This window comes from Physeter macrocephalus, chromosome 6, assembly GCF_002837175.3.
Source record: "Physeter macrocephalus isolate SW-GA chromosome 6, ASM283717v5, whole genome shotgun sequence".
In the NCBI taxonomy this organism is placed as follows: Eukaryota; Metazoa; Chordata; class Mammalia; order Artiodactyla; family Physeteridae; genus Physeter; species Physeter macrocephalus.
Window position 1 is genome coordinate 93,931,176 of NC_041219.1, and position 19,497 is coordinate 93,950,672.

Here is a 19,497-nt window from a genome sequence, read left to right on the forward strand (position 1 = left end):
AACTACCATATGACCCAGCAATCCCATTACTGGGCATATACCCAGAGAAAACCATAATTCAAAAAGACACATGCACCCCAATGTTCACTGCAGAACTATCTACAATAGCCAGGACATGGAAGCAACCTAAATGTCCATCAAGAGAGGAATGGATAAAGAGGATGTGGCACATATATAAAATGGAATATTACTCAGCCATAAAAAGGAACAAAATTGGGTCATTTGTAGAGACGTGGATGGACGTAGAGACTGTCAGACAGAGTGAAGTAAGACAGAAAGAGAAAAACAAATATCGTATATTAACGTATATATGAGGAATCTGAAAAAATTGGTATAGATGATCTTATTTACAAAACAGAAATAGAGACACAGGTGTAGAGAAAAACGTATGGATACCAAGGGGGAAAGGGGGGTGCAGGATGAATTGGGAAATTGGGATTGACATATATACACTATTGATACTATATATAAAATAGATGACTAATGAGAACCTACTGTATAGCACAGGGAACTCTACTCAGTTCTCTGTGGTGACCTAAATGGGAAGAAAATCCAAAAAAGAGGGGATATCTCTATACATATAGCTGATTCACTTTGCTGTACAGTAAAAACTAACACAACACTGTAAAGTGATTATACTCCAAAAAAAATTTTTTTTAAAAAGAGAAAAGAAATAAGAGTCCTGGTTCTAGTCTATTGCAGGAGTGTTCCCTTCATTCACCAAGCTTCCTGCCACATGTCAAGTGCTTTGTTTTGGACATTACTTGTGTATATTACTTAATTTGATATGCACAATACTACAAGGTCTGAAAAATGTATGGGCTTTGGAATCATACAGTTCTGTTTTTTAATCCCCATTCTGCTGAAGCCAGACTCTACCTGTGTTCCTTGGGCAATTCCCATCTTCATTTGTAAAATTATAGATAATAACAATATGAATCCTGTAGGGGGGTTTGAGAAGATTAAAAAAGATATAGTGTGTCTAGGCATCCAGGTCACAGTAAGTGCTCAGTGAATGCTAGCCTTTTACATTTCTTTCTGCCTCCCTGCTTCCTTGTCTCCCTCCATCCCTGTTTTTTTTTTTTAGTCCAGTTATGTTTCCATTGCACACTCTGCCCCTCTTCATAGCTTGTTCCTCATTTCCACTATGAAAGGTCCTCACTATGGTCTCCTAGTATTAGACCCAATCTCTAGTCTAACTAGACTAGACTGGAGTTTGAGCCACTTGCTGCACAGTATTTCTTGCATGTTCAAATCCAGAGTTAATGGACCTTTGACTTAAAAACTATCTGTCAGATGGTCTCCACTAGATTTTGATCTCTCAAGGCTGCACCCTTGAAAACAGCTCCCACTATGGGAAGAGTGCGGACAGCAGGTATACCAAACACAGGGGAGCAGGGAGAAGTCATCAAATATCAGGTCCTGCTTGTGGGTCAACTGGTGGGGTCATATCCTCTTCATTACCTCCTCCAACAAACCTATAACGCTCTGACCTGAAGTATAATACTCTGTTTGAAACCCGCCCCAGTGAAGCTGAGGGCCTGATGAAACGACCGACCATGTCAGTCTTCAATATTGCACATTTTTTATCATGTACAGTTGATGCAATGACAAGTGGCAACACTGCACAAGACATCCAGGGAGAACCGTGATACACACACACAAAGATGGGGTGGAGGCCAGGGCTGGAAAACTCTTTCAGGATGATGATCAAGCACTGATCATTCCGCAGCACCTGGAAACAATGCATCCACTGGGAAAATACTAATTTATGGGAGATCTATTTTGCTGCCTCAGCATGGCTTTGACAAAATTACTGCTCATGTGCAATAGTATAGAATTTATATCTTCCCAGTTTTTTAAACATGTTCTAGCTCTTTTTCTAAAACAAATACCTCAGGGTTTGAAGCATTTAAATGGGGCTAAAATTTGAATGTCTCTATTTTCCGCTCGCTTAACCAAATCTTGTAATTCCTTCAAGCTACATTCTCCTCACATTATCCATAAAGACTTGCGTGATCTTTCCTGCTCACAATAATCCCTCATGGAACTTACTGCCTGTTTCAAAATTGTGATCTATTTCATATGCTAAGCAGACTATTAGTTTCATTTTCGAGTGAGTATATTTGTCACACCAGTACCCATGATTGGATGCTAAATTTTGTTTTGCCTGATAACCCCAATGCTTCCAGCTCACCTATTACCTTCTGCCAAATGTTCCTGATACCTTGGGTCACCTGCCAAGGTCTGTTCTCTGGCATCTCCTGCCCACTTGGCTGGCCTCCGTCAGGCTGCATGAACATGACTTATCGTGGTAAGTCTGTCTGCTATGTGGAGACCAGTTTCTGGGACTACTAATAAATATATTGATTTATATGTGTATATATATATATAAATATATAACAGTCTGTCTACCCACTGGACCAACAATGATGTCAGAAGCACAAAACGGTGACAGTAAATAAAGTTGCGATTCAACCTCTTAGACACATATCATGAAGAGAACAGGCATTTATGGTTAATCTAGGAACTATTTAAAGGATTAACCCTTATTCCATGCCATCATGTGGGACCCATGACAGAAATTACCATTACTGCGTTTTCAAATAGGAGTGTAGACCTTGCATAAGAAAAATACAGATGCAAAATAAATGTGAAGAGGAACTTTAAATACTTTGAAGAAAGCTATATAAAGTATTCCCAAAGCTGAAGAACATGTTAAAACTGGTGGACAGACATTTAAACAACACCTTTCTAAGTAACCTGTAAGCACAACAGTTGAAATAACTTATCCTAAAAATATATGACCACTTGTCAAAACGCTATGGCTCTTTAATTAAAATAGTTTCACACTTGTTGCTCTGCCCTACGTTCTAAAGGAACTGATTCCATTTTCAAAAATTATGACCTCAAAAGAAGTGCCCTACTAAAGTCAGGTCAACAGAGTTTTAAAGTCTACCAAGAGGCATAATGTCTATTTTTTTTTAAACTGGTCAATCTGCTTCTAAGAATGATGCACGAAACAGAAAAAAAAATTTAGATTTTTAGATGTTACACAGTGAGATGTTTGTTGAATGTAATTTTCATAATTATTTTTTCAGTGCATTAATTCTTAATGCACTGAAATATTTTCAGGACTTTTCAGGAAATATCACTTCTCTCTACATGCTTTCCAACTAGTCCAAAGAGTCCTTTTTAACACTTAACTGAGCATTTTATTCAAATTTTCATTTGGATATTTAATTACTGTGGGATCATACTTCAGTGGATATGACCTAATCTAATAGTATTGATGGTTCATTCTCTTGCTGTTGGTAAACATTTTACTTCTTGAAAAATCTCATGTTCTTTGGCTTTCCTGAAATAATGTTATGTTCATTCCGTTATTCTTTCATTCAGCAAAATATTTATGGTAAAGCTGCAAAGTACTGAACATGAGTTAGCTGTGGGAATGAAAAAATACATTTCCTCTCCTCGAGCTCACATGTTACAGGGGGAAGGTAGGTATGTAGGTACAAAGATAATAGGCAGGTATATAGATAAATTACAAGAAAGAGAAGTATTGAAAAGATGTATCAACAGTGTTTTCACACATATATTCACCAAAATATGATCCTTGAATCTTTTTTCTTCTCTTTAAAAGCCTCTCTTCTAAAAGATTTCTCTCATCACCTTGAAGCACATAAAGCTATTACATATATGATGTGTATTTTATCTATATTATGTATCTATTTATTTACATAATATACATAAATCTAAGATACACACACACACACACACAAGATGACGCGAGACGCTTTCTAGGGGAGAGGCTGTTAAAGAAAAAAAAGGTTCAAGGATACATATATATGTTCAAAACCTTCCCATAGTTACCTATAAACTCTAGCAATTTAGCTCACAACTGTGTCCACCTCCTGGGCACTTTGTTCAGCAGATGCTACCTTGATGCTAGGCTACACTGGTCCAGTTGTGAAACTGAAGTTTTTTAATCTCCTTACACCAATCTGCCAGAGTTCAGTTATGTAAAGCATTTATGAGAAACTTGACCATAGATATAACTTCATCAGCCTCCGTGGTCATCACCACTGCCTAATCCTGCCACCTCCCCCCCGCACACTGGCTCCTTCACTCGTTCCTGCCTGTATCCACCTTTCTGGCTTCTCACCTCTCCTCCTCCTCCTCCTCCATCTCCTCCTCTCTCTTCCCTCTCTCACTCTCTCTCTTCTTGTCTAGCAAAAAGCCCAGAATGTTCTTTAGCTTATGAAGAGAAACTTCCTTCTTCTAAAGCCTTCATATCAGCAAATAGATTCTGGCAGCGTGGGTTAGTTGAATTTAAAAGTGCAAGGTAGGAATTTTTACTTTCTACCTGAACCATTCATATAAATAAAGATAGTCTTTCTCAAATGTCTCTAGTTTTCTACTCCTATTTATTCTATTAAATTATGAATTCCTCTCTGCAGCTACAAACTCCTGTGAGGTGTGTCACTGATCTTTGATCTCCCTTCCCCCTGTCCCCCGTCTCCAGCACCGGGTGCAGTGTACACTAGAAATGAATCTGTGAACATTTTCTGAACTTAATGGAACAAAACTGATTCTTACCTTGATGATTATGATACTACTCCCAGCTAGAAAATTTTTCTTGTTCATTGCTCTGACTTTTCAAATTCTAGCTGCCTGTCCTTCTAATCTAATCTCTTCTCTGAAGCTTTCCCTTACTACTCTGGCTACACGTCTACACTGCTCTCTCTCTCTTTTTTTTTTGGTGAACTCCTAAGACACATTTTTGTTCTTTGTTTACTCTATAACATGTTGTATTTTTAATTCTTATATGTCTTAGGTATATCTTTTCTTCAATCTAGCAGAAAAGATGAGTAGATGGGATAGAACTGCAAATTAAATACTTATGCAAGGAATTAAAGGAGCATATAAAAGGTAAGTGACATAATTAAAAATATTAAATGAATTTGAGATAAGATTTCCTCAGAGGGAAGTGTTCTTTACAATTTACTTCTTATGTTCTGTAGTAATGTGTGATTTATATGAGTCATGTTATACTTTACTGGCATCTGTTTATGCCTTAGTTCTAGTGAATTTCCTAAAACTACAGAAATATGTGATACAACAGTTTTCACAATAAACGTACAAAAATTCTATTTAAAATATTCATAAAAATAAATAATTGCACTTTATCTAAAAGTATTCAGAATTGGCCTACTAGTTTTGTTAAAATAAAATCTTTACAGCAGTAGTATCATATTCTAATGGTTTCTTTTCTTTTTTTTTAACCAAACATTAAAATCTCTTTCAATCATATAAATTGAATTTTCCTACCATTAGAAAAGCCTAGGGTCTATTGTTTTTAAATCACTTAATTCTAATGAGGGAAAACCTTTCAGTAAAACTACTGCCTCCATTTCCACCAATCTTGCTACTTTTCTATTGCTCTTGTGTCTAAAATATGTGAATATAAAGTGGATTAGATCAGAGTTTAGTTGGTTAGGGACTTGTTAGGACATTTGTTATTAGATATTTTTAAAAAGCTTGACTATATATGGCTTCTGGGGCTGTTTCCTTAAGTTCACTCTCTCAACACATGCACTAGTTCCTTGCACTTCAACATGATGCTCCCAGAGGGGCACAGAGTTTGCATGAGACTCAGTGCTGAAATGCCACTTCTTTATCCTCATCAAGCAGTTATTACTCTGGGCCTATTGCTGCCCATGTAAGGCTCTGTGCTAGAGAGGCTCCGGGGATATATCACTATAAGCTATGGTTTCTGCTCTATAGAGCAGGAAAAGGTGAAATGCTGATCTGCAGTTCAGGTAAAATGTGCTGCAGGACTTGCAAGGAGGAATTCATCCCCTGGCTTTACTGAGGGCATTGGAATGATCTTCAATGGTAAAGTCTAAATGAACAGAGCAGGAGAGAGACACAACTTGAGGAGGAAACAGAGGCTCACAGACATCCTGGAATAAGCATGCTGTGGTTGGGGCCAAGCAACAGCCCTCAGGGCTGGGTAGAGCCAGAGCACAGAAGATATGGGAGAAAACACAGCCAAGGGCAGACCGGGGAGAGCCCTGAGAGAGAGCTCCTAGAGTCTGGACTTCATTCTCGGACAATGGGGGTCGCTGACAATATTTTTGGTTGAAAAGTGACATATACAACATGGCATTTCAGTTTGGAAGCTTAGGAAGGTGAGCTGTGTAGGGCATGTGGGACAAGGGGACATCTGGAGGCAGAAGGTTTCACTGGAAATTATTTTACAATAGTATAGAGGAGAGCCAGGACTGGAAGGGTGGCAGAAAAATGAGCAGGAAAGGTATGGCTACAAGAGACTTAACAAATGATGAATCGATAGGCCTGGCTGGCTGACCAGGTGTTGGGGGAGAGAGAAAAGGAGTTAACAGACCTACTTTGGGGGCCCCATTTTCAACTCCTCCTTGTATTAATTTGGTTTTTGAGGCCCAACCTCTCCCCCTTTTTCTCTGGGACGGCTTCACCCCCAGTCAGTTCACAGATGGATGCGGGACAATCCAGTCCCTGCTATTCCTTCCCTGGAATCCAGAATTAGACCCGACAGCCAGGAGTAGTCTCCCTCTGAGGTGCTGGCTGTGGCCATCTTCTTCTACGTGAACTGGAAAGCTGAAAAAGCTGCTTTACAGTAAGAGAGAAAAAGAAAACAGAAGTGAAAGAAAAAAAGATGAGAGATGGAGAATAAGAGCTAGGACTGGGTTCCCTGTTACACTTTAGTCTCTGCTTTCATGTGTCGCTAAAATGCTACTGTATCCCTCCTCTTTAATTCTGCAGGGCATCCTTATAATGCAATAATACATTTCCCTCTTTGATTAAGCTGGCTTGGCAGGGTTATTGTTACTTGTAGCCTAAATGGTCCAAACTGATATATTCCTCAGCAGGGGCCCTCCATCTTCAGTCAATTGGTGCTCTGGCCACTCTGTAAACACTTCAGTACTTTACTGACTCCACATTTTCATGCCATTTCCTTCATCTAGAATGTCTTTCCCTTCCAAATCCTGCTGACTCTGCCTGCATAAATCCTGACTATCCTTCCTTCCATCTCTCTTTATGAAGTACTTTTTGAGTGAGTCCATAATATCTGCAAATTTTAATGTTACATTTTCCCACTTCAAGTCCCTGATTTTAGTGAACTTATTGCAAGAATAATTAAAACTATATAAAGAGGATAAAAGACGGTGGATGGTAGTGGGAAATCAGGAAATTTATGCTCTCACATATACACATTTAAACAAATTAAAAGTCTACTTGGCTACTAATACCTTTGACTTTAAGATGGGTTCAAAGAGGTACGAGTAGGCCACTTGGCCAAAGCAGATATTTTACATATAATAGTATGTTAGTTAGGAGGAGTATTAGATGAAAAAATATAAAATAGCTTTTAAAAAGTAATGCACGACATTATTGCATAAACGCTATAAATTCAATTTTATAAATATCCAGAGGAGGTCCTATAGCAAGTGAGAGACAGATATGGAACCTTGCCAATGCTTCCTTACTCAAAGTCCAGGGCTTTCTTCACTATGCTAAACTATCCCATGGGAAATAAAAAATAAATACATCAATTTTTAGATGAGACAAAGAATTCAATTTCATTTAATTTTTAAAAACAATGTATTTTAAATTATCATCTATTAAAATAATAATATACTCCAGAAACCATCTTGAGCCTCACACCTCGGCTATGTTATATACCCAAAAAACCCCAAAACCAAAACCAAAACAAAACTAAAACACGCCAGATTGTTATTCTCTTTTAAAACACTAACACTAAAACACTTAATCTCTTATAAAGGCCTCTCTTTGCCTGTAGCAATGAGAAAACCAATCTGCTATCCTGTGAAATCTCACATAAATTCAGAACACAATGAAGTTTACTTTCCCTTCAGCAATGGAGCCTTTGTCCTGGTCACCTACAATGCCTCTGGAGAGGAAAACACAAAACTGCCTTATGAAAACAATAAGAAAATGTCTAGCAAATGGATGGGTATTTAATGAACAAGATAAAGTGCCAAGTAATAGTTAATGTCTCTTCTGCTCGATTCAAAGGAACACCCCTAAGACCCCAAAGCATTCACACCAGAAGATTACACGAGTAGCACTGATGAGCACGATGCCATTGTACAAAGAATCTGTTGCTAAGCAGGGCAGAAATATTGTTTACATGAAAATGGAATGATCTCTGGTGAATACTGAAAGAAAGTGATAATTTCCATAACCAGAAAAAGCATTTTTATATTATTCCATTTCGACTGCTCTAAAACCCTAAGTTGCTTTGGAAATTGCTTATCCCTGCTTTGTTGGCTTATATCATCCTCATCTCTGCAGCTTTCCATTTACTAAATGACAGGCATTTTTTTGTTTTGCTTTGTTTTGTTTTTTTCCCTGAAGCTTTGGCAAAAATACCACAATCATTATGTATGGTTTCCAGGGGCCACCTTTCAATGGTCATACAATGACTTTTTAGTGCCCTTCTCATAAAAGCCCAGTTGGTTTATCCTCTCAGTAAAATTGCTGAAAATATGATCAGAGAAGCCTCCATTTATAGCAACTGTAAACTATGCATTTCTCTAGCTTTATGGAGCCTTTCACTGTATAGTGTTTGTTTACTGAGAACAAAGCATGGAGTGGCTTCAGTGAGAGGAGGAAAATACAAAGCCACTTACCTGCATTACAATAAGGAGATCAAAGACCAAGATGAAAGAAGCCAGGAAGGCTCTGGAAACTTCATCACTGGGCAAAAATCCCCGATTCAGCTTGTCCCAGCTGATCCAGTCAGTTGTAATGACAAGTACAACCACAGATGTCAGAGTGAAAAGAACTGTCCTGCAAGGAACAAGACACTCAGTAAAAAACATTAGATGTAATAATATAAACAGTGCAGAGTGCATGTGATCTGCTGTATTAAAAGTCCACCCCTTGCTAAGTACCTATCCTAAGGCATAGTCTCCAAAGGAAGATGAAAAAAGAAGCAAATTAAGAGCTTTCTTTCAAAAGCAATTAGAAAAAGGTATGACAGCATCTCTTCCAAGATTTTCCCTAAAGGGCATTAAGGTAATGGTTATAGAACAAATAGTTAACAATAAAATATTACAAATAATCTTGGTTAGTGCAATATATGTCCCAAAGAGAGCACTGGTTGTAACTCTCATTACATGTATATTGTTTTACTGAGGGTGGTGAACAAACATATATAGGAACATAAGGCAGATGGGTAAGGAAGTCTTTGGATTCCATGATTATCCTACAGAAGAGAGGGAAGATAGACTGGTCCCTTCATTATTCCCTAGCCTGATGAGCTCTGTAGAGGAACCACCTCTACGTGCCAACTGCATAGCCTCTTCTCCTCATGGTACTCATATCATAGATATCTTGTGGCCTAGTGACCTGTCCAGGTCACACCATGTCTAATCCTCCATCCATCATTATAAGATACTAGGGGCCTGAGATTTTTCTCTTACTTATTTTTGTAGCCCCCATAAAATCTTACATAATTATATGTAGATGGAGTTCAAAGAATGTTTGTTGAAATTGTAACAATTATCGATTAAGCTTTTTATAGAAATCAAAAAATATTTAAATTAGTCTTTAATATTGACATTCAAAGTAAATCTGAAATCCGGGCAATGAAAATTCAATCTGCCAGAGAATTGTCCATAATGTTGTAAAGCCTTTGCTTTCAGAGCTATATTTGTATATAGAGATTGTTTTGAATTATAAAAAGGAAAATAAAGAACAACAAATATTTGGAAAATAATTTTAATGTAGAGGAATAAATAAATAAGAGAAAAGAAAAATGGAATAATATGAATCATCCTGGAATTCTCTTAACAATTGAACAGAATACAAATTTCTAAACTGAAATTTTGGTTTTCCTTTTCACAACTTTTTATTTGGAACAAGTTATACTCTGATAAAATAAGTATAATGAACTCCTCTTTAGATTTGTCCCCCATGAATAGAAAAGATACATTTTTTTTTAATTTTGGAAAATAAAAATTTTTTAAAAATTTACTTATTTTATTAAATTGCAGACTCTCAAAAGAATTTGACTCATGAGCTCCAAAACATAAATTAAAAATGATCTTTTCTACTGTTTAGAATATCTTTGAGCATTTCCAGAAATTCAAATGGATTAAATGAGCATGGGAGAAATCCGAAATAATTATTAAAATACAATAGAAAGAAATTGCAAATATTATATAGTCAAACATAAGAATATTGGAATTTTAAACAAAATTTTCTCCAGGCTAAGTTGATTCATTTGTTTTTGTCTTTTTGAGTTTGAGAAACTTTAAGGAAATTTGAATGCAATTACCACAATTTCTTTTGTCATCAAGGAATATAACAACTTCCATGAAGAACAGATAAATATTGACTATTCTTTGAATCTCTTTTTGGTAATAAGGGTATTTCCTCATCACTCTTGGCTTTTCATATGTGTGTTTCACAAGGATGCTATGAATATATATAATTCTTCAATATGTACTGTATGACCGTACAGGTTGGTAAATGGTTGGGATCCCAATTCTCTCAAGCTCCCCCTTCTTTTTCTCCCCAGCTTCCTTCACAAGGCCCCACACCTTCCTGTTATCCAGCACTACAGGGTGAAGTCTTGGTGAAACATGGGTACTCCAGCACCTCACTCCTACTCTATGGCCAGCATCCATCCTATTGGTTCAAGCCTGTGGTTGACACATTAGTATTTATTGATTTATTTTTTGGATTTTTTTGATGTGGACCATTTTTAAAGTCTTTATTGATTTTATTACAATATTGCTTCTGTTTTTTTTATGTTTTGGTTTTCTGGCCCCGAGGCATGTGGGATCTTAGTTCCCCAATCAGGGAAAAAAGAACCCATGTCCCCTGCGTTGAAAGGCAAAGTCTTAACCACTGGAATGTCAGGGAAGTCCTGACAGGTTAGTATTTTTAATATCATCCTTGCATTTTCCCAAAGAGCTACCTGGAAACTTCTTTTTGTGAAGACAGATGATTACATTGGAATTCATACTCTAATGTTACTTTGTTGGTCTAAATGTGTAAACTGATATTGTAAAATTAAATACTAATGCAGAGGAATATTTTTAAGTGACAAAATCTGAGATTTTGGAATAAGCGTGTGTTGAGCAATCACAAACCTCATCTATTACAAGATTTATAAAGGGGTTATTCTTTTTTAAAAATTTATTTTATTGAAGAATAGTTGATTTACAATGTTGCATTAATTTCTGCTGTACAGCAAAGTGATTTAGTTATACATATATATACATTCTTTTTCATATCCTTTTCCATTATGGTTTATCACAGGGTATTGAATATAGTTCCTTGGGCTGTTCAGTAGGACCTTGTTGTTTATCCATTCTATATATAACTGTTTGCATCTGCTAATCCCAAACTCCCAACTCATCCCTGCCTTACCCCCTCCCCCTTGGCCACCACAAATCTGTTCAAAGGAGTTATTCTTATTCATGCTAACAATCTCATTGTGAATAAAGTCATTAAAATTAATCATTAAAATTCTTTGGTAATTAGAATTTATCAAAAAGCCTGTTGTATAAGAGCTTCCTGAGATCAAGTCTGCACCAATTCATGTCTTAGATGTTTGCTTTATTTGATACATTTCATTTATCCAATATATAATAATACTCTTCCTAAGACCTTTTCATAGGTGTTTTCCCGTCTTTATTAACTACTTCTGTTTTGACAAAGAGTATTGTTACAGATCTTAAGAAAAAGTTACTGGTAATATTTTATTACTCTAAAGGGAAATTAAAGGAGGTATTCTGCCCTATATTTAATATTTAATACTACAAAAAGAATAAAAATGGCAATCATTAAATATGAATGCATATAGCTCAGAGAAAGAGCTGTAAAAATAAGTCAAGAGAATGGAAAAAAGAAAAGGAAAAGGGGGACCAAAATACATTAATTGGTCATTCCACCTCCAAAATTATATTCAATGCCTTATCTAGATATAGGTATGGAAGCAAATGTATTGCTTGTGGTTTGTTTTTCTGAGCCACATCTTGTAAAATTGATAGACTTTACCATGCTATGATAATTCAGTTAAAACACCAGTTTAAAAGAGCCATGACTCAATTACAAATTACTGTTACAGTCATATGCCACTTGTAATGTGTCAGGGTCTGGTATAAGAGCTTTACACAAAATAGTATAATCCTTACTACAAGCCTACTGTCACTACCTCCAATTTACAAGTGCAGAAACTGAGTCACAGAAAGTTCAAATAACTGGACCTGAGTTAAAGACTTTATACGTTATATAAGATATAAGATGATTCAAACCTAGGCTGACTCATGACAATATGTGTCACAACCATTGTACGTATTGTCTCTCATAAGAAGCACTTGATTTTACACTCTTGTTACTAGGTCTGTAGCTAAGATTTCACTTATTTTCCATTTTTATTATAAGTATAATGTTGGAAAATTATCATCCAGGAGTACTTAATATTGAAAAGTAAAACTCAAAAAGACTCTGACAAGGACTGACAGGAAACAGTTAAAAGGGATATTTTCATGGCAGTGAAAATGGAACCTCAGGGATGCTAGCCATCAATGCAGCACCCTTGGGTTTTTATTTAACCAGTATGGTTGAAAAGATGTTTACTCTGGATCACGATTCTTGGGAGTTTCAGCTTCTCTTTTTAAATAGCATCCAATTAAACAATTATCTGGATTATTTCCTTTCAATATGCAGCCAGCACCAGCAGGACATCCTGGCTCATCAATTCTACTGTCTCTGGTTTCTGGCCACCAGTCAAAGGGAAATAACTCATACATAATTATCAGCTCGAGTGGTTAGTCTCACTTCCCTGTTTTCAGATTTCCAGTTTGTTTGCTTTTCCTCAATTGTTGCTAATTCCTCTTAGATTAATAGGAATTAGAATGTGAGACCAAGAAAGGTTAACAGAGCTTTTTAAATTCACTGCTTCCCAATCTCTGGGCTGGGCTCCTGGGAACCACAGATTTGCTAAGAAGTGTGAATTTATAAATACAGTATGAGTTGTCTGTAAAGTGAAAAAATGAAATGTTTCCAGAGAGGTTAGGGGACTCACTCATGTCACACAGACTGCCAGGGACAGAACTACCATGAGAACTGACTCTGAGCAAGGACTTGCCCTGTAGTAAACCACTTTCTCTCTTTCACTAAAAATCTTCAGATATGCTAAAAATGTTAATATCATCTGGATCTCATCTGGAAACATACTTTATAGCCTACTCAAATATCTATTGTGTATGTGGACTGGAAACAGAGTAGTACATATAAATGAATCAAGATATTCCCCCAATTTGGTTTAATTCATAGCCTAAACCACTCTTTCACACTAATTTCTGGATTTTAAAAAATACTGAACTTCTATTTTAAGTAACTAAATTAGTTAATATTGCTTTTCTTCTTCCAATCATAACCACTTTAAGATAGACTTATTGCATAGTTAAATAGCCTGAAATCAGGGATTAAATCAAGAGAGAGAAGAACTGACATTAGGCTTCAATTATCCACAGAGGGCTAACTCAGTGTTAATTATCACACAATTTCATTTTGATTAAACCGGGCAGCAGGAATGTACAGAATCTCCTAACTAAAAGAATATATGTTGAACCAAACAAAACTGCCAAAATCTGACCATGTTTTATCCTACTAAAAATAGCAATTTCATGTGATTCAACATAATAAATACGCTTTTATGTGTTTTAATATATTAGCCATTATTCATGTTCTAAAATGTTTATAATCTTTGATTCCAGTCGTGAATATCATATTCCTTTCTGATCTTGCTGCACAATTACTGTGATGGTTACAGGAAGAAAAAAATCTCTTTAATTTCTTTCTATAATACTTGTGTTAAAATGTTGGAACTCAATCAAAACAAGTCAGATCGTGTTTCATGATTTCTCATAGCAATATAAAAATCTGAAAATCTTATTAAAAATGAAAGGTTTAATGTTATCACTACAAAAAAGAATGACTGCACGGATCAAGATAGCAAATTTAATCTCACAATTAAGTTATAGTCTCATATTTCAAAGTACGAAATACATGAAATGAAATGTGGCATGGCAATAGAATTTTAAATGATTTCATATCATAATTTCTCACCATGTGGTTTAGAGGGAAAAATACAACAAGCAGGCATAAACAGAAGAATGCTTTCCTTCACTTTTCATTGCAAAACTGAGAGCCAGTTCAAGCATCCAGTTCCATTCTGAATACCAACTACCAGCACACAGAAGTCACAGATGGCCATGAGAGAATGCTGACACTTTCCGTTTTGCTTGTTTTAATGATCAATGTTGCCATTGCAATTCTGTTAGTAAAACAATCACCGCTTGGGTCCTCAAGCCAGTTCATCCTGAAATTCATGAGTCTACTCAGCACTGTAGCCTAGCTGATGAAGTCAAGATTGCTCCTTAGAAGTCTGTGAGGAAATGGTTTTAGTGTCCTTCCAGTTTCCCACTCTTGGGATCAGGAAGCACCAAGGGAACACAAAGGTGATGTTTGCTAAGTGACCTAGGCAGGGAGCACAGCTTCTCCATGTGGCTTTCATTAAGTAAATGTCACAGTCAGTTCTTGGCCAATCTGAACACACTTGTTAAGATAGGATCCCTGAGAAAGAAGATGCAGTTATTAACTTGCCTTGTTTGTGGCTGCATTGGGATCTGGAGTCTATAAAGGAAATTATTAGACTCTAATGTTGTCCATTAAAGTATACATTTTTTTTTTTTTTTTTGTGGCACACGGGCCTCTCACTGTTGCGGCCTCTCCCGTTGTGGAGCACAGGCTCCGGACGCACAGGCTCAGCGGCCATGGCTCACGGGCCCAGCCGCTCCGCGGCACTTAGGATCCTCCCGGACCGGGGCACGAACCCGCGTCCCCTGCATCAGCAGGTGGATTCTCAACCACTGCGCCACCAGGGAAGCCCTAAAGTATACATTTATGTGTTATCTTTATATCTGTCTATTATTCCATGAAGGAAAGTGCTCTGAACACAGCAGGAGCTCAGAAAACACTGAGCAAATTGGAATGAAGAAGGAACTTGGTAACTCTTGTTCCTGAAAGGGCATGAAAGAGGTGGCTAAAAAAGGCACCTCTGGGTTGGGCCATTTGGCCGCACAGATTGTAATTTATGTGGACAGTGTCCTGGCATCCTAATCTATGTAAACAATGTCCCTTGTAGTTCTGCAGTGTCCAACCATTGCAACTTTATGTGGAGCCCTGACCATTGGCAATCTTGATATAAGAGGTGGAAGTGAAATGACCACATTTCTTTTAGTGGCTTGAATTCTTCTACCTATGTTTGAGTGATGTTAGTTTACTCAGAGGGTCTTAAAATTAGCTTATTGATACAGAGCAGAGTTAGTCTTGGTCAGGAGAAATCATTTTAGTTTCTTTGTGTTTCATAGTTTTAGGTGTGGAATAAAACACACGTTCTAGGAAAAAGTACTTAGTAGACTGCAAAGTCCTTAGGATTTGGGCTGTGTCATTCATTACTGATTATCAATGACCAGCACACTGTTAATATTTAAAAAACAGTATGAATAAATCAATCTATTTAACCTGATGTAGGAAATACTTATCCCTTACCCTTCACCAAGTTCAGATACTTCTGCAACTCATGGTACTTCCTCCAGTATTTACAGAGCAAAGAAAGAGGCCTGTGTAATGCAAAATTAGGTTGCATGGAGTAATGAGCATGTTAATCCTCTGTGTCTCTTAGCAAACCCACCAGCCCAATTTTTCTTCCTAGTGAATTACCTTGTAATTACTAAATAATTCACCAATTCAGTAGAGTGAAGCATATGAGATATAATCTACTAATTGTTACCCCAGGTATAAAATATTACCACAAGTTCAGTAATGAAAGTGGTAATAAAGATAAGGGTATAAATAAATGTTCATTAACTACAGATAATGCCAGCAAGAACTATACCCATAATTGTTTATTTAATGAAAATAAAATGATAGCTATGATACTCCAGACATACTTTTGACTTTTCAAAATGCAAAGTAGAAAATTTAAGCTAAACATACTATGTTGCATTTTTTTCCTGTTAAATTTGCTTTTTAAAAAAATAAGAAAAACTAGGATCTTCTGGGGTGAGCAGGACACAAGTATGCTTTATTTAATTTAAAAAATAGGATTAATTTACATACTGGGTTAAAAATAAAGGTTCAGGTAAAATTTTGTGACTTTGTTGAAGCCAGCCAAGATGTTTACCTAAGTCAAACCAAGGCCAAAAGTATATTTTCAGTATCATTTCAAATATCTCTTGAAGAAGATGTATCATCAGGAGACTGTCCATTGGGAAGAATGCTTTCAGAACTCTCCACAAGTATCCCTGGAAGAAAGAATCTTTTCAAAGACATTGGGGACATGATATAATGGCTAGGAAAGTAGAGATTATGACCATAAAATACTTTTCTTTTATGAAAGAAGACTACAAAATAGACCCCAGGAACAGAAAATTTCCCTAAAGTTTTGCAAAAATATTTAAAGGCAATAAGATCATGTCACAATGGAAGATCAAAAAATTAATATTAGGTTTCATAAGGGACATGATTCATTCTTGAATTCTAATGGAAAAGATTTTTTAAAACATCTAAAGCTTTATGACCTCAGATATACATTTATTTTCTCTTGGGAACCTGTGAAGAATCTTTGATTTATTTATAAATAATTCAGGACCAGCTATAAAAAAAACCACTACCTCACTCAAAAATTGAGAAAGAACATGTTGGCACTAGTGATCAGAGGACCAACTTATAAATTTGATTTAATTAAGAATAGATTGTTGGCAATTTAAAAGCAGATCATCCACCTTGTCTGGTCAACACAGTGGAGAATTTTGAAGCTACATAAAAGTGTAATTTTATCAAGAATTTAGATAGCTCCTAGGTAGAAAAAGCAATTTCAGGTAATGTACAAGATTGAAAAACAGTGTTGCTTTTTGAAAGAGAAAGTCATATTGTAATGCATGAAAGGGCACAGAGAATTCAAGAAACATTTATTGAGCATATAAGGCACAGACATAAATTGAAGATACATAGGAATGATCTCTGCCCTTAAGGAACTTGTCACCAGCTAAAGGATGGCAATATATACAAAACAATCAAACCCGAAGTTAAGCAAAAACCATGATGCTATGGAAGTTTTCAGGAATATCTGATTTATTTTTATTCAGGTATGAAAAGTAGCTAGGACATTTAATGAAATTAGACCTAGCAAATGAGTAGATTGCAATAGTGGAATGGATATTGCAGGCAAAAGACAAATTTGAAAGAAAATATGGAAATGGTAGTGGGTGGTAGTGAAGTATTAGGGAAGAGTGCCAGATGTTTCCAAAGTTTCTAGATTGTGTGACTAAAAAGATTGTGACGTCACTAACTGAAGTGAGAAATATGAAAGAAACCAGGAATGAAATATTACGAATCCTGTTTTGAACACCTTGTTGAGTTTAAGGAGCTGGTAGGACATCTATACAGGAATGAATAATAGTCAACTGGAGATAGGCATCTGGGTCAAGGAAAGATCAGGCCCTGAATTTTGATTCATTCAAATACAAGTAATTGTTAAAGACATGAAGATTAATAAGATTTTTCAGATAAAAAAATAAAAAGGAATAAAAAGAACAGAGAAAATCAAGGATAGAGTCTTGAAGATCACTTCTTTTTATGGTATATCCAGAGAAGGCTGGAGGCTGACAAGGCCATAGACATATGACATGATATATGAAGAAATCCAAAATAAAACAATATTATAGAAGCCAGAGAGAAAGATAATTTCAGGAATGAATTTGTGGTCAAAACCCCCAAATACTACATACAGGTTTTATGGGATATAGACTGAAGATGGACCACTGTTGAGCACACTTCTCTCTTTAACATGACTCCTTTGAAAATTGCAAAATTGGATGTAAATATAGTTTCAGATATTTTCTCTGTAAACTCAGATATGGGCCTAATTTGTGTTCTGCTCCCAGGATCTCTACTAGCAAAGAGGAAGAGACAACTGAGGAAATTATTTGGGTAATCAATTTAAAACCATTTGGTTGCAATTAGCCAAGTAATTGACAATTTTATTAGAGTTTACGCAAATATGGCAAGCAAAGCCATTGTTTTGCAGGATGGCTTCAGTCCTGGAGGGAAGTTAAAGCACAGACTGACAAAGAGTAGAATGTAGACAATTGCATTAATGCATGAATGATATGGTTATAATGATACAGAGGATAAATAAAAAATATATTTGAAAGCAAAATTAATAGAACTTATGCTAAACTCAGATAATACTTATTGAAATAGGGAAGTTGGAAAGAAAGTCGGTTTTAGAACAGACTATGAGATGGCTATTCAGAGAGCTGCAGAAACCTATATTTGTCCTGTTAGTACCCTGGGCCCTGCAAGCGGGCAAAATTCTAAGATGACCTTCAATGATCCTTGACCTTGTACAATCTCCTCCCCTTGAGTCTGGGCAGAACCTATGAATACTGTGAGATATCATTCCTGTGATTATGTTACTTTATATGTCAGAAGGGATATTTGCAGACTTAATTAAGATTACTAATCAGTTGGCCTTGGGTTAATCAAATGGGAGATTATCTGGGTGGGCCTAACCTAATCACATGAGCTCTTTAAAAACAGAGAGTTTTCTCTGGCTGGTAGCAGTAGAGGCAGTTGGAGAGATTTGCAGTGTGAAAGGGAGGTTCTCTGTTGTTGAGATGGAGGGGGTCATGGGACAAGAATATGAGAGACCCTCTAGGAGCTGAAAGCAGCCCTGGCAGACAGCATGAAAATGGGGATGTCAGTCCTCTAACTACAAGGAACTGAAATCTGCCAACAACAGGAAGGAGCTTGGAAAGGACCCTGTGCTCTAGATGAGAAGCCAGCTGACAACTTGACTAAAGCCTGACCAGAGAATCCAGACACATCTTGCCAGCCCTGACCTACAGACTATAAGAAAATAAATGAGTGGTTTTTTTAAACACTGAGTTTGTGGTGATTTGTTATACAGCAATAGAAAACGAATACAGCCCTAGAAATTTAGGATTTTTGGGATCCTAAAATAATTACTTATTGGAAATATTTCCAAGCCACATATAGAAATGCTTAGCTCTTGAAATCTGAGATAATTAAGATCAATTAAAATCATTACCTATCTAATCTGGAAAATAAACCCAGGCTTCTGTGAAACATCTAATCACAGGAAAATGCTCACTGAATTAAAAAACCAAAATTAGCCTTGAAAAAAGTTTTGGTCCAGCTTCTTGTCTTCAAGTGCATAAATAATTATACAGGGAAGGTTCTATTGATGTCTTTTCTTAAATTGTAACAAGAAAAAACGATGCTTTCAAAGTGCATCCAAGCATATTAAAATGCCACCTAATACCTAAATGCAATTTCTCTTAGTTAAATTTAACTATCCTTGCACTAAAAGGTTATTAG

The 19,497-nt window shown here is 36.3% G+C and overlaps 1 protein-coding gene across 19 annotated transcripts in view; it reads right to left on the minus strand.

Annotated features, from left to right (window-relative positions):
* TMEM117 (transmembrane protein 117) overlaps positions 1 to 19,497 on the minus strand; it is a 555,808-nt gene that overhangs the window by 110,079 nt on the left and 426,232 nt on the right. For 17 of the 19 annotated variants that reach the window (XM_028491416.2, XM_024122878.1, XM_055085666.1 and 14 more), the window contains one exon: positions 8,700 to 8,859. In XM_028491416.2, coding sequence (XP_028347217.1) covers positions 8,700 to 8,859 — 160 coding nt within the window. Of the gene's footprint in view, positions 1 to 5,207; positions 6,655 to 8,699; positions 8,860 to 19,497 lie in introns of those variants that run through there. The other 2 variants (XM_028491414.2, XM_028491413.2) reach the window with 2 other exon arrangements.